Source organism: Photinus pyralis, unplaced genomic scaffold, assembly GCF_008802855.1.
Source record: "Photinus pyralis isolate 1611_PpyrPB1 unplaced genomic scaffold, Ppyr1.3 Ppyr1.4_LG4, whole genome shotgun sequence".
Taxonomy (NCBI): domain Eukaryota; kingdom Metazoa; phylum Arthropoda; class Insecta; order Coleoptera; family Lampyridae; genus Photinus; species Photinus pyralis.
The window spans coordinates 9,876,412-9,891,952 of NW_022170511.1; the positions used below are offsets into that span (position 1 = coordinate 9,876,412).

The 15,541-nt window shown below is 34.6% G+C and overlaps 2 protein-coding genes across 4 annotated transcripts; both read right to left on the bottom strand.

Moving 5' to 3' along the window:
- Window positions 1–3,742: 3,742 nt before the first annotated feature.
- Window positions 3,743–5,107, bottom strand: LOC116168403 (transcription factor IIIA-like). Its single transcript, XM_031484209.1, has 5 exons — window positions 4,916–5,107; window positions 4,580–4,869; window positions 4,390–4,535; window positions 4,104–4,342; window positions 3,743–4,051 (listed from the first exon to the last, which is right to left on the bottom strand). The coding sequence occupies exons 1-5, from the start codon at window positions 5,060–5,062 to the stop codon at window positions 3,764–3,766; spliced, it is 1,110 nt and encodes a 369-aa protein (XP_031340069.1). The 5' UTR covers window positions 5,063–5,107; the 3' UTR covers window positions 3,743–3,763.
- A 2,838-nt stretch (window positions 5,108–7,945) lies between these two features.
- On the bottom strand, window positions 7,946–10,135 carry LOC116169481 (heparanase-like). Of its 3 annotated transcripts, XM_031485585.1 has the most exons (10): window positions 10,030–10,135; window positions 9,798–9,981; window positions 9,578–9,732; window positions 9,284–9,457; window positions 9,010–9,238; window positions 8,824–8,960; window positions 8,596–8,774; window positions 8,412–8,547; window positions 8,264–8,366; window positions 7,946–8,214 (listed from the first exon to the last, which is right to left on the bottom strand). In XM_031485585.1, exons 1-10 carry the CDS (start codon window positions 10,055–10,057, stop codon window positions 8,055–8,057), a joined length of 1,485 nt encoding a protein of 494 aa, XP_031341445.1. In that variant the 5' UTR covers window positions 10,058–10,135; the 3' UTR covers window positions 7,946–8,054. The 3 variants fall into 3 exon arrangements, with proteins under 3 accessions (XP_031341445.1, XP_031341448.1, XP_031341446.1); XM_031485588.1 differs by lacking the exon at window positions 10,030–10,135 and having other exon boundaries at window positions 7,950–8,214; window positions 9,782–9,926; XM_031485586.1 differs by lacking the exon at window positions 10,030–10,135 and having other exon boundaries at window positions 7,950–8,214; window positions 9,778–9,926.
- Between the last annotated feature and the right edge of the window lie 5,406 nt (window positions 10,136–15,541).

Genomic DNA, 15,541 nt, shown 5'->3' on the forward strand with positions numbered 1-15,541 from the left:
TTCGAGATTCTTAGTACAATATCAAGTTGTAGTAGGTAGGTATGTGAACTATAATTACCGCTCAAAAGCTGATCAAATATTTAATCACTAATTTTAACTAGGACGGTGTAGCCAAAATCTATTATTACCACTTTAATTGAATTATGGATGAACATTTTCATATTTATTATAAATTTCCGTCTGAGCAGAGTTTTTGTTCTATAACTTCTTGCCCATTGCAGCCTTCTCTTCTATAACCTCCGGAGTATTCTTTGCTTGATAGATCTCGTATAATTCTTTGTTTGTTCTTTAGTAATAGCCATCTATGCCATCTCTTCGCATACATTCTTCGTAGTATCTTCCTTTCTCACGTACCTTAGTATTTTTCCCGTAGTATTAATTTTTTTAAGAGTTGTACACAATATTTATACTTGTTTCCATTTAGGTAAGTGTGGTTCTAATCATTCTAATTTGATTCAGTCCAAGTATAAATCTGTATGTATGTTTGATAAGACGATAGAAACGTGTGTAACATATGGCACGAGTGAGCAGAATCTGTAGCAATGGTGTACTCGAGGGTGTACTGTTCGAAGTAAGTTTTTTTTGACAATGTAACAAGGTTGAGGAATAAACAAAATCCTTTCGAAGTAAAGCGATTTTTATATTACTTTAATCGTTGGCGCTTTTGTTTCCCTATCGCTCCAGGTTTTACCCTTTCAACCTATGCGTAAATCCACCCATTGCGTCTGGGAACAATGAATAATTGTATGGTTAGTGATAATGAACTTCACGTCACGTTTTAACAGTTTGCTAATAGAACTAATTAGTCTCTCCCACTAAACTCCCACCATGAAGCGATGCGGGGGTTGAATTTGCAATAATTTAGAAAAAATGAAATACTTTAATGACATTGAACGTCAATTAAAGAAATTTTATAGGGTGTGTAAGGGACCATAGTGTCAATTTAAAACGAATTCGAGTATTTCATACATTCTTACCTAAGCATCACTAAAAACAGTCTAGCTACGTTCTCTGACAAAGACGACTAATGGCCGTTTGAACCGACAAATTTAAGCGTACCTTAAAATCCATGGCAGCGATTATTGCCACAATGGTTGCCATGGATTTTAAGCTAAGCTTCGCTTAAATTTGTCGGTGCAACCGGCATTAATTTAGAAAATTATATTCAGTGAAATTGAGGATAAATGAAAGAACTTTTATAGTGATACGTGTCAATTTATAATCAATTTGAATATTTCATAAATTCATTGCTAAGCATCCCTAAAGTGGTCTCGCGTCACCCCATTTCATTTCCAGAGAAGGGCAACAAAATCTAAAAATTATTTTTAATGATTGCCACTTTTTAAGAGTGATACCTACGTGTAAATGTATACATGGTGTTTACGGTCTTCTCTGTATCCTTTTAAGGGGCGGCAGTACAGCTCAAAAGGAGTCGATAAACCCCAAAACCCCTTTGTAAAAAATAATTTAAGTGGACAATGCTGATTAAGTAGTATAGATTGCTAGATTTGTACACAGATTAATCGTTTAATGTAAAAAAATAAAACATCTCGCTTATTAAATAACTTTTACTAAGGTTTTATGGGGTTTCTCGATTCCTTTTGAGCTGTACTGCCGCCCCTTAAAAGGATACAGAGAAGACCGTAAATACCCTGTAAAATCAATCCAAATATTTCGTAAATTCGTACCTACACATCCTTAAAATGGTTTCACTTGATTATTACGTTACCATTTTTTAAATTAAATATCTTTATCATATTTACTATATTGCATAAGAATTTGGTGTCGTTATATGCATAAATCCTCTCTAAAGTATGGGTTCATAATGTCATTATAAATTAAAGAGTTCGTCAATTTAGAACAAATAGCACGATAAATAATTGTCCCAATCCTCTCCCAACACAACAAATGTTCTTCCAGTGGCCAAAACGATGCTGCATTTCAATGTAAAATTTATAACATGCGATTATTGGCTCCCCAAATTATTTTAGAGCAAAAACGTATTAAGGTTTTTTGTAGAAATAAATTTTTTACTTCAATCAACCGTATTAGTTTTCAATTTTTTTGCATAATATAGACGGAAAATTGGAAAAATAAAACCCGCATCTTTTTTAATAATATGTGATGCCATGGAATTTTATAATACAAAAACTATACGCCAATATCTGTCATGCCATGGAATGCTATAAAACAAATCAAATTCTATCAAAAAGTATTATATTTAGAACAGCGAATTCAACATAAAGAAAGACCAAATTACCAAAAACGGTTTCCTAATATAACAATTTACAATAAATGTTCGAATAAGTCGCCATTAACTGCAAGGCAGTAACCAAGTCGATCATAAAATCCATTTCGGACTGCTGCTAATTGACAACTGGATATCTTTTTGTTTTAGAAAATTCCATGGCATCGCAGATTATTGAAAAAAATTCCGTCTTTATATGAAAAAAATTGAAAACTAATACGGTTGATTGGCGTAAAAATTTTTCTACAAAAAAGTTTAATACATTTTTGCTCTAAAATAATTTGGGGAGCCAATAATCGCATGTTACGAATTTTACATTGAAATCCCTATGATAACCCTCTAAGTTAACATGGGGCGCAACGATATGCAAAAAACGTTTTCCCCATGTTAATTACCTATGTTCGGTTTTAAAATATTCACCCGGTATAACGTTATATATTCTTTGTATATATATATGTACTGTTTTCACTCCTGAAGAATCAAGCACGTGACATCTGTTACGCTTAAAAGTTTATAGTTCTATACCACAATTTACCTAATTGCAAAACAAATGGTTTTACAACTTTAACATGTTGTGGCTGCTGTTTTCTACAGTCGCAGGTAGCCGCCCACTGTAAAACTTATGTCTTTTTCTTCACATGTGCTAGACAGAGATTAGCATAATTCGTGCACACCTCCACAAGCGACCAGTTTTGCAGTGGGCGGCTGCCTGCGATGATTGACGTGACTGTTTTTATACTAGAAGAACAATAGTCAGACAATTTCGGGACAACAAATTATCACCATGGACTGTAAAATACTATGAACGTATTTTTATCGTATATACTTGAACAGTCTGATGTTAAGAAAACAAATAATATAATGTAACGATTAAAGTATAGAGGAGTAAGGTCAATGAAGTGTGGCGACTCCTCAACTTCTTAAGGATGCGAGGGTTATCCCGATCTTTGCTCATTTAACAACACACACCTACAACTTTAATCAATGTCTTTGAATTCTGATATTATGAAATTACGTTAAACTAGTATCCGTGTAAGGGTCGGGAAAGAATAGCCCTACCGCGAGCATTATACATGATCTTTGGTTTCAATAAGTATATTTTTATTCAAGTCATCGTTCGGACATCTGTTGACAATATCGTGCACTGCGTTCTCGCATTTTCCAAGCATAATGCAGGGCACTTAATTATTATAATTACAATATCACCAGATCATACAAATATATGATCTAAACTTCCCCACAGATGCTGCTAATATAATTGTTGCCAGAAAGCATCCAATTTATTGCACTAACGTTAGATGTCCTCCCTAAAAACCGTTTTCAAAAGAAACACGTTCTGGGAATTTAAATCCTAAACAATAGCGACACTACACGTAATTAGAGGCCTTTATATAATTTGCTGGGTATCCCATTAGCATTTGATGTCGCCGATTTTTGAACATATTGAAAATTTCAACATGCAAGCATAAAACTATATAGAATAAACGAACAAAAAAATTCTTAGTATAAATTTTATTAACACACTTCTTTTACAAGCTCTGGTTCCGAATCAGATTTCTCAATCGGACTACCAGAACATTTATTTAACACAGGGTTAATGAGATTAGGTAACTTTTCTATCATGGAAAAGTCTATTGTGCCCCCTTTAATAATATCCGTATGTACTGATCTCGGAAGTTCTAAGCCAGCTAAGATTGCTGCTGTACTCTGCTTCGATACACCCTTGTCTCTGCGAGGCTTGCGTTCCTTTCTTAGTTTTGATTTTCCGCTATGGCATTTCTGAATGTGATTCTTGAGAATTTGCTGAAAAGCACACAAGTAAGTGTTAAACCAGTTTTTCCTTATACCTACTTACATTTCTACCAAACGTCATCTGGCATCCGGGTGCTGTGCACTTCAACTTCTTAATTAGATGTTGTTTCTGATGGAATCTCCGAATGTGGCATGTTAGATTCTTCTTATACATATACGATCGATTACAATCGTCATAACCACATATAAATTTATGTGCGGCGTTCGCGAAGTGTGTTTCCAAATGAGACTTAAAGTTACCACTGTGCTCAAATGACATGTTACAAACACGGCACACTTTCTCTGCAACAAGTTTAAACAAAATCAGATAGTGAGAGAGTACAACTTACTAGAACTATCGCAAGTTTTCCTGTGAGCGACTAGTACACTCCATTTTTCAAATTGTTCACCACATTTGCAATAGTATTTTTGATGCAGGCGCTTGTGCCTGTTTAACTCTGTCGTGGTAAGAAACAGATTGTCACACAGTACACATCTAAAATATACGGATTACACAACATAAGAACAACAGTGACCTACTGAAAGGATGCGACGCCGGTGTGCAAATGAATATGATTCAGTAATTGCCTTTTCCTATGAAACCCTTGCTTACAATAGTCGCAGTGAAACTGGTAATGATCGTTACTGCTATGTTTGCGTTTTATGTGCCTCTTCAAATTGCTGTGATTGGATAATTGAAGGTAGCAACCAGGAATGGGACATGTTATTTGGCCTCGAGGTGTTGCACTATGCGATTCTTGATGGCGACGTAGATGAAAGGAGTAGAGGTACGTTTTATTACAACCGGGTGCATCACAAGCAAAAGGTCGCTAGAAGTGGGTATTACATCAAATTAAAAAAGTATATCGCACAAACCTCTCCAGTATGTCTCCGAATGTGGTAAACTAACTTGCTGTTCTTCGTGAAAGAAGCTGAGCAATGCTCGTAGGGGCAATCGTGGAATTTTTTTCTGACTTTTTCTTTTGAAGATGCCTTTACGTTTGTTTGTGTCGTAATTTCCATGATGATATTTTTTTAAGGTTAGGTAATGAAAAGCATATATGTGGCCGTGTCTGCCATAAAGGCAATTTTGCAGTGTCTAATGTACAGCCAGTAACCAATAACGTGTATGCACTGTGTATAATCAATGGAAGTGGGATGGTTTTTTTTTACCTTCAAATTTGCCCATGCGTTTAATATTTTTAGATATATAAATTACGAATTAGAGATTAACAGATAGGTATTGAGACCTTTAATTAATAGGATTATTCATTCAATCAGAAACCAGAATTGATTTTAACCCTTGGTGCATTTAATTTAATTTAATGTATTAATGAATTTAATTTAATTACTTGTTGAGTTTCGGACGTGTCAGTGAGTCAGTTGTTGTAATTCAGTTCGTGATATTAATTTCACGGACACGCCACTCAAAACAAAACAGGTAGTATCATCATCAAACATTTCATGGTGACTGTGCCTTTAGAATTTATTTGGATCGTTAAATCTACAAATCGTGTTAAAATTTCACACATACTGAAAATTTAATAAGAAACTATCCTCGATGTATTAAACACAGAACACTTTTTTACACTTCCTGTTTTTCTAGTAAAATCCTGGAACACGCTGATTAGTGTTGTTTAGTTCATTAAAAATTTTATAGCGCAAACACTGTTACCTAAAATGCCTTTTATACTAGGTACTACTGAAAATTTTTTGAAATATTGAAACTTGAAAATGAAAAATCAACTTATAGTTGGAAGTAGTCTAGGCGATAGAGACTGTAAAATTGGCAAACTGGACATTTTGAGGTGGAAAAGGAAAAATGATAGAATATTTTCAGTTAGCTGTCAAAAACAACATATTAAAAATCCCACCCTCCAGACTCTGTGCTAAAGGCTCCAGCCACCCCACCATCCCCCAAAAACCGTGTTTGCGCTCTTTTTGGCTGATATCTCGCAATCTATGAGGTCTATATGAAATATTTTTAGCTGAAAATATTTCTCGGGAAATTTCATACAAGGTAGATACTCAGAAGTTAGCCTAGGTGTACCTATTAGCCTAGGAAATTCATAAAAGCGGCGAAAATCATCAATTTTCGTGGCTTTTTGCAAATATATCGCTAGGGCTAGATGAAATATTTTTAGCTGAAAATGCTCTTCGTGCAATTTCGTACGAGATAGGTAACTGAAGAGTTGGCGTAAAGTCACCTTTCACCTTCAACTTTCCTGTGTGGGGAAATATTCATTGTAAAACAAAATATTTCTATGTACCATTTATTCCCGTAAAAACAGTATTTTCATATTAAAATATTCACACATTCAATATTTATACCTCAACGTAATGGTAATCATTACCCTTATACTTATCCAAATCAATTCGTACTTTTTCGATCAGACTTCTTAATCAAAAGTTATAGACTAGAAACCAATTTGAAAAAAAATTCAAAGGGCTGTAACTTTTGAACTAGTAGCCCAATCTTGGAACTGTTTGAAATTATGGATTCTACAGGCCACATTCTATAAGAAAATTTTTTTTCCCGGTCGATCTGAGACAATTTTTTTTCGGGGCTCAAAAAAAGGCAGTGTATAACCTTCCTTTTTTACCAAAAATCGACTACACCAAAATTTCTCGGGAAAACACTTTTTCTTATTAATTTTGGTGCGTAGAATCCAAAACAATTCGTACTTTTTCGATTAGACTTCTCAATCAAAAGTTATAGACTAGAAACCAATTCGAAAAAAAATTCAAAGGCTGTAACTTTTGAACTAGTAGCCCAATCTTGGAACTGTTTGAAATTATGGATTCTACAGGCCACATTCTATAAGAAAATTTTTTTCCGGGTCGATCCGAGACAATTTTTTTTTCGGGGCTCAAAAAAAGGCAGTGTATAACCTTCCTTTTTTACCAAAAATCGACTGCACCAAAATTTCTCGGGAAAACACTTTTTCTTATTAATTTTGGTGCGTAGAATCCAAAACAATTCGTACTTTTTCGATCAGACTTCTCAATAGAAAGTTATAGACTAGAAACCAATTTCGAAAGAAAATTCAAAGGGCTGTAAATTTTGAACTAGTAGCCCAATCTTGGAAATGTTTGAAATTATGGATTCTACAGGCCACATTCTATAAGAAAAATTTTTTTCCGGGTCGATCCGAGACAATTTTTTTGAGGGTCTCAAAAAAGGCAGTGTACAACCTTCCTTTTTTACCAAAAATCGACTGCACCAAAATTTCTCGGGAAAACACTTTTTCTTATTAAGGAGAATGAAGCCCGAGTTAATCAAGCAAAAAGACACCTTCAACACGTGTTGCACACGAAATTTTTTTAGAAGGTGATCTTTAAAACCCATAGTTGAATAATATCATTGACATTTACGATTTATTGTCACTCAAAAATTGATGCTTTGTTCAACGTCATGCAAACCCATAGTAAGTCTTTAAAAAAAGTAACATTGTTCACTATTAAAAAAACTCTTTTTATAGCAGATGTTAAATTATGATATTTTAATATAGGTTTAAGTGATTAGGTTATTTAATCGTAAGGATAGAATCACTTTAACCGCAAGGGTGGATTTAGTGAAAAGATAATTGTGCATTCTGATGACATCTTTCATAATTATTTCAAATGGGACGTGGGGCATGAAATGAAATGAAGTTCAGAACAATACAATGATTCAGAATTGTCACCAGCATTTATATTTAATTATATGGGTTCTGCTATAAAATAAAGTTTTGTATTATACAGACGATAAAGGGAAACTAACCATCTCGTCAAAGTTAATTCAGTTAAAGGTTAAAATCTCCCTTTACCGCATAAATAACTTATTTTTTTATAAAGATGAATTATAATTCAGTGATTCGAGTTGGCCCTGAAAGACAGAGATAGACGTTTGCTCATATCTTAGTTACGTATTTTTATATAAATATCACAAATTAACAGTTTATATTATTTAAAAAAATATATTTTTTAAAATAAGTGTTTCCGTGATATACACCATCAACCATGATAAAGAAACCTATTCCAATGAACAACTTGCAAGTTCCATAGGTATAATCCAAAACACAAGGGAATGGCCATGTATTTTAAGATTATTCGACTTAATTTTTACGGGAGATATGCGTGATAAGATGCCGTCACTTGTAACAGATAATGTTTTATCATTCAGCTGCATCTTCCTGGAAAAATACAAAATTAGCACGCAAGCGTGGGTAATGTTCAGCGTACTTTGAAGTGAGATATTTTGCACTCAGTCTGTACTCCCAAACGTCTCCAGCGTACTCTGCTATTTTGACATTTTCTGCGGAGTCTTTAACGTTCAAACCAAAAACTGAAAGTCACGATGATTAGATTGTCAAATTATATAACTACTTACGAACAACAGACTTGGTTCCTTGGAAGACTTTTCGGGCGCAATGACAGTATAGTCTGACTTCAGCTGGGGCGAAAATCTTACAAGGGGCCACTCGACGGCCCACTAGCTTTTTGTAGATGATGCTAAGCCACCAATCCTACAATAACGTAAGTAATATGCTTATCGTCATCGATGAAGTACTTACGGGTAACGGGTTTAGATCACTATCCAATAAGGAATAGTTACCTCCAAATAATGCCTGTCGAATAACCAAATCTATCCCCTGTCGTGCCGCCAGCCCAAGTTTATCTAACCAAATAAATGTAGCGACGAATGTATTTGATAAACCCGGGGCACCTCCACCAAAAGCCGAGGACGTTTCACCTAAAAGGGTATATTGTGCACTTTGAAATTACTTTAAGTAAGTACTTACCTAACCACATCGACTTCTTTTTGGCTCCAGCTTCTTTGAGTATTTCCTTTGAATTAGTGATTTGCGTGTCTAGTAGGTTGAAGACATCTGGATTCATAAAGTGGGAGATGTTAGCTTCACGTCCATCGAAATAATAGCTGCAGCAACGCGTTAAAATTGTCTGATCTAACAACACACGTAACTTACTGATGCCAAGTGACAGCATCAACGTAATCCTTTCCATGTTTAACGAACCCAGATAGTATTTTGCTCGCGGGTGTGGTCATCGTAGTGGGCCTCGTTGTGGCCGGTCCAACCAATAACGAAGTATTGTAAATCGGGTAAGAATTCAAAAGGTTACGGCAGGTGCTAAAATCCTCGGCCATCTGCTCAGGCTTTGGTGTATAGTTGAAATGTTTCGGGTAAAGATTTGGTTCTAAAAGTTGAAAATTCGGTAACGACATTTTAGAATTAAATTTACCATTGCCCAGCTCCCAGTCGAGAGAATAGTTGCGTTTAGCCGAGTATTTGATTAATTCTTCGGCATTACTGGGATCCCACTTATCTCCATCGAGACGTGTTAAATAATTTAAGTCGAAAAGAATTTTTAAACCTGATCTTTTAGCGAGGTTATTTAGATCATCCCATACCGTTGCTACAAAAGTAATTGTGTAAATAAAAAGTAAAACAATCAAATTAAGTATAACATATTCAAATTGAAATTGATGAACAGGAAACACTCTTCTGCAAGGATATGGCACAGGTTTTTACTAACCTGACATTGTAAATTCTTTCCTCATTTCGTAGTCGGCATCAGAGTATAGAGTAATTGTAACGTTTGGATCAAATAGTAAACTGCTAGCCATATTGCCACCGATTCTTAAATATCCGGGCGCTAAAGGTTTCATCAGCTTTACCAATTTGTCATCTCTACAAGAGGAGAATATACGTTAAGTTAAAAAAGGATTCGATTACCTACCCCCGGTTCCCCTTACCTTATGTCGATATTTGAAAAATTCTTCATCATTTGCGAGGTATCTATAGCTACATTCAGAAAATTTTTATTTGTCTTTTGCACAGGTAGTTTTTCTTCAACGTTAAAGACAACGAGGATGTCGTCTGCAGACGTGATTCCTGGGAATGCTACCATAACATACAGCAATAAACCCAGTGTATAAACTAAAGATGACAACTGCCTTAAAAGAATATAACTCAATTTTTACTTACTCATTGGTGATGAGGGACTGTGGGGCATTTTTGTGCTTAAGTAGGTACTAGAGCAGAAAAAAACCTTAATGCTATAATACAGTCCACAAAACGAACTCTTTGCGTAGTGGTTGCAAAAGCGAAATGGGGAAAGGAGCTAAATATGCCAATATGACCGAGCAATGAAAAAGGAAGCATAATCTTTTTTTTGCCTCCTTTATAGTTAGCTCCTATGAGATTGCTATCTTTTATCCTAGGTACGTAACGATACTGTGTGTATCACTATCAGAAATAATGCTCGTTTATAATGTCGTTTTTGGCAATCTGGATTTGATTAACGAAATGAAACAATTAAAACGTAATCAATTAGATAAGATGAGATATTTATTCGTGAAGCAGAAATGTATAGGTGCAATACAACTAACATTCCTGCTTTCGATCGAATAAGAACTGGATGATCCTTCTAAGGCGATTTTGTTTAAATGGAATGCCATCAACCAACTGTCCTCATTGCAGCGATGTACAAATACTTGAAATATACAACATACAGGTAGTCTTGGAATGTACCCAAAATCAAAATTCGTCCGCGACTTTGAAGAAATTAATAAAACAACAAAAAAGGCTTTGTGGTGCGTTAGCACCTAGTTTTTACAGCGTATTTGTGTTTGTGGCACTGGACAATACCATGAGTGTAAATGTTGTAGAAATTTGAATTTCGATAAAAAAATACAGCAACGTACATATGTATGTTACACTACATACAGACATTGAATTTAACAAGTTCTTTTCTTTAAAAATGTCACTCAGCTTTATTTTAAATATGATACGTATTGCTCTTTTTTGAATGACAAAACCCCTGAAGCAACCCCCCAGAATTTCATGACGGAATAAAAGTTAGAATATCTTCACTGCAGTTGATCGACGTGATACGCAACGGGTAGCATAATTTGGATAACCGTGTACAGAAATGAAAGAGATGGTCACAAGATTGTTCCATTTAAAAGTTTGATCGATAATTATTACTCCTAATAATTTCATTGAGCCTGATTCTGCCAAACTTCAAAGTTATAGTGTCATATATTGATGCGCCATTCATTCGGGACTTGTCATTTCCGAACATTATACAGGTCATTCTTGACGAGCGTCAGTTAGAAAGATATGGAAAACCTTTGAAAATGAAACTAAACTGATAAGTCCTTTAAGGGTTTTGGCACATGATGAATTGAACTAAAATATTTTCAAGATGGCGCCACTTCCGGAAATACCGGAAGTAGCCATCAACTTTGTTATTTTAAATAGGGACCCCCCATTTTTTCTACATTTTCGGATTCTACGTCAAATTTGGAGTACAACAATACCCCATAGTTGACACTTTGTTCCAAGGGTTTCGCCGATATTCAAGTTTTTATGTCAAAAATTGAATTTGCAGGGGTAATTTTAAAAATTTATTATTCGAAAACAGTGAGAGATATTGCAACACAGTTTTCACTGATTTATTAAAGAAAGATCGAATTTTCTTATGGTATGCGTAATACTCTAAGAAAGTGAGACTACGCCACTTTTTCAATGCTCTCAACTTTTAAACTTTTAAATATCCATAACTCCATTTTTTCAAATGGCACCCCCCATTTTGTTCTTCACCCTTGTTTTCCTTTTTCGTAGACCTTTCATTTAATACAAAATGTCAAAAGCTGCTTCAAACGGTTTCCGAGATATTCCATGCTTTAGTTACTTCTTGTAGCAAATTAATAAAAAAATTAATTCGCTTGATGTAATTCTTTTGTTTTTATTATGATAATGTTTAAACGTCAAATTTGCAGGAATAACGGTATGTTACAAACAAAAATACAAAAAAGCAAGCCTGCGGTAGACTCTAAAGGACAAGAAATAACAGCTGTACTGGCGTATTTTGCTGCAAATCCAACTGCATCGCATAATGATATCCAAAGAGAAATTGACATATCAGACACGAGTGCACAAAGAATTCTCTGTACTGTCGTATTTTACAGTTATTTCTTGTTCTTCAGGGTCTACCATAGGCTTCCTTTTTTTGTATTTTTGTTTGAAACGTACCGTTATTCCTGAAATTTTGTATTAATTTGCGAATTATAGCCTCTGTGGGTTGCGCCTTGTCAGGGTATTTTTCGGAAAAAAGACGGCAAGTCCTGGCCGCTATTCAATTACATTCACCGTGTATTAATATTAAATTCAAAAAATCTTCAATAGTGTAACCCAAACGAGCCATTATTGACGAGAAGTATAAGTTCAAGCAGCAAAAATTTGACGTTTAAATATTATCATAATAAAAACAAAAGAATAACATCAAGCGACTTAATTTTTTTATCAATTTGCCACAAGAAGTAACTAAAAATCTGGAATATCTCAGAAACCGTTTGAAGGAGCTTTTGACATTTTGTATCAAATTAAAAGTCTGAGAAAAAGGAAAACAAGGGCGAAGAACAAAATGGGGGGTGTCATTTGAAAAAATGGAGTTATAGTTACTTAAAAGTTTAAAAGCTGAGAGCTTTGAAAAAGTGACGTAGTCTCACTTTTTTAGGCTGTTACGCATACCATTGGATCTTTCTTTAATAAATCAGTGAAAACTGTGTTGCAATATCTCTCACCGTTTTCGAATAATAAATTTTTAAAATTACCCCTGCAAATTCAATTTTTGAAATAAAAACTTGAATATCGGCGAAGCCCTTGGAGCAAAGGGTCAACTATGGGGTATCGTTGTACTCTAAATTTGACGTAGAATCGAAAAATGTAGAAAAAATAGTGGGTCCCTATTTAAAATAACAAAGTTGATGGCTACTTCCGGTATTTCCGGAAGTGGCGCCATCTTGAAAATATTTTAGTTCAATTCATTATGTGCCAAAACCCTTAAAGAACTTATCAGTTTATCTTCATTTTCTAAGGTTTTCCATATCTTTCTAACTGACGNCAAAGAAACACCATAAATACAATTAAAAAACACAAAACTCCTTCTTCACAGAAACACACCACTTTATCACAACCCACTCGTATTCAACCCAAACGCAAAGCCAAAGAAACACTTACACAATAAACTCCATTTAATAAAATTACAGGAATTATTATAATGATTTTTTGTTTTGTTTTCCTCTTTCCTGATAGCGTTGGCTATTGTGCCCATCAATAGGTATGTTGGTAAGTACGAATTACATTATCCCTAGATGTCCAATGTACGTGTGTGAATTTTTTTTTTTTTTTTTTTTTTTTTTTTTTTTTTTTAAGGACTCTACATAACTTCACCAGACACTAATCGTTACTTGATTTTTATCCGTGCGATTAGTTAACCAGGCTAGACCTGAGTTCTCACAAGAAACACCGATCATAATAATAAGGGAAGATACACGTTGATTTATAAATCGAATATTTGACTAAACCCTACCTGAATATTCAGAATGAAACAAACTTTATTAGCGCTTTTTGAAGAACGGTACGTGTAGATTTATAATAAATCTGAATGTTTGAACAATTGCGATTTAATATCCCTAAAATGATCCTGATAGTCCCCATTACATGTTCCCTAAAAAACCCACTTAGGAAAATATTTTCATTCAAGTGGTCAACAATTCCGAAACAAAATGTATTAGCGTTTTTTAAGGGACGATACGTGTAAATGTATAATCGATCTAAATATTTGAACAATTGCTCCCCATTCATCCCTAAAATGACATCGATCGTCCCTATTACGTTCCTTCAGAAAAGCGACTGAATAGCGCACTACAACTACTACCTAATCCGAGAAGTTGAAAAGGAAATTGGTCTCAATTACGTGACACGTATCCAAAGAGATATAATAATAGGCTGTACTTAAAACAGCACTGGTCTACAGCATTTTTGCGCATGGGACATATATACCTTATTTGTATTGCTTGTATAGCCACAAATAAGAATTAGAACAAAAAAAGGTTATGTATTTGTTTTTGTGCGAAAAAAATGCAAAAAACCAAAAAATAAAAATACCTATAAAATCTTACTTACATTGGCATGATTTATTATAAGGTAACGTTCCTACATTTAAAATTTGTTTGTCTTAGAGTCTAAATGTTTAAAAATGGAACAGTTTTGCTGTTTTTGTCATGTTCAACTGAAGTTTTTCTCATCAACCCCCCAAGTATGACCTTCCATCATGCTTCCAGCTTACTGGCCTTGGTAACGTGCCTAAATTCCAATATGTCTTGATGAAAGGGTTGTCCTTGTTATTCCGAATAAGCTCCCATATTATCCTTAAATTAATCTAAATGAAAATGTAACCTGTGCATCTTAAGAGACATTCTATACCCGATGATGCAACACCAAAACCTGTCAGCTCGTCATAATTTTCAGCTCGATGGTTTCCCAGGAAACACTGAACGGGAAAACATGGACTATCGCCTTAAAACTGTTCCAGGATTTCTTTTCCTCTTTGCTAAGTAACCGCGGGAAAATATCACCCTCCATTTTTCTTTTTATTTGAGGGAAAACAAAGATTCCAGTTTTAATTTTCGCCCCTGAAAGCTTTCAATCAAATCGCTATAACTTTTGTAAAAGCAAATATTTTCGATGTCTAATTGCACTTTTTATTTGCTTATTATAGTCAGAATATATTATGTAAATCCCATGCGCAAAAAAAAATATTTTTTTGTTGACCTGTGTTATGTATTATGACTCCAGTGATTCTTGAAGCGGTAGCAAAGATTGCATAAATTTAATGAAAAAAATGACACATAACAGTTATTTGTAAAAGTTTCGAAAGTGATAGTTTTTTTTTCATGAACTTCCAGTTTGATTAATGAGAATGAAGCCCGAGTTAATCAAGCAAAAAAGACACTGTTGATGAATGGCTCCATATTGAATTAGTGTGTGGTCTATGGTTGTCGAAAATATTACACTAATTTGTTTATTATAAAAATGTTAGTCGCTATCGATTTCGGACTTTATTTCTCGTCCATCATCAGGCGATACGTCGGGATGGCTGACGAATCATGGATTAGAAGAATTCTGTCACTGCATAATCCATGATTCGTCAGCCATCCCGACGTATCCCCTTTTCGACAACCAAAAAAGACACCTTCAACACGTGTTGCACACGAAATTTTTTTACAAAGTGATCTTTAAAACTCCTAATTGAATAATATCCTTAGACCATATAGTACATGGACTGCTAATTGTAACTAAAATAGGGTCAAGGACATCGCTTGGGTATGTGAGTTTCAGGGTAAACGAGTCTGTCCGAAGTTGTCCGATTAGACACTATTTGAGACTGTCAACCTATAAATTTATAAACGTCAATTAATTAATCGCCTAGATATGCCAAAAAACAAACCTATTGCTATTTGTGGACGCATAGAAGATAATCAAGAGGATTTAAAGCTTCCCGTACTACGCGGTTACTATAAAAGCTACTCTTTACGGGATCAGAATGGTGTTTACACGACTTTAGTTTACCCTGAGATTCACATACCCACGACTACAGTGCCCTCTATCCGTGACCACTCATTTTGTATTGAAAGCATAGGGCTAATAG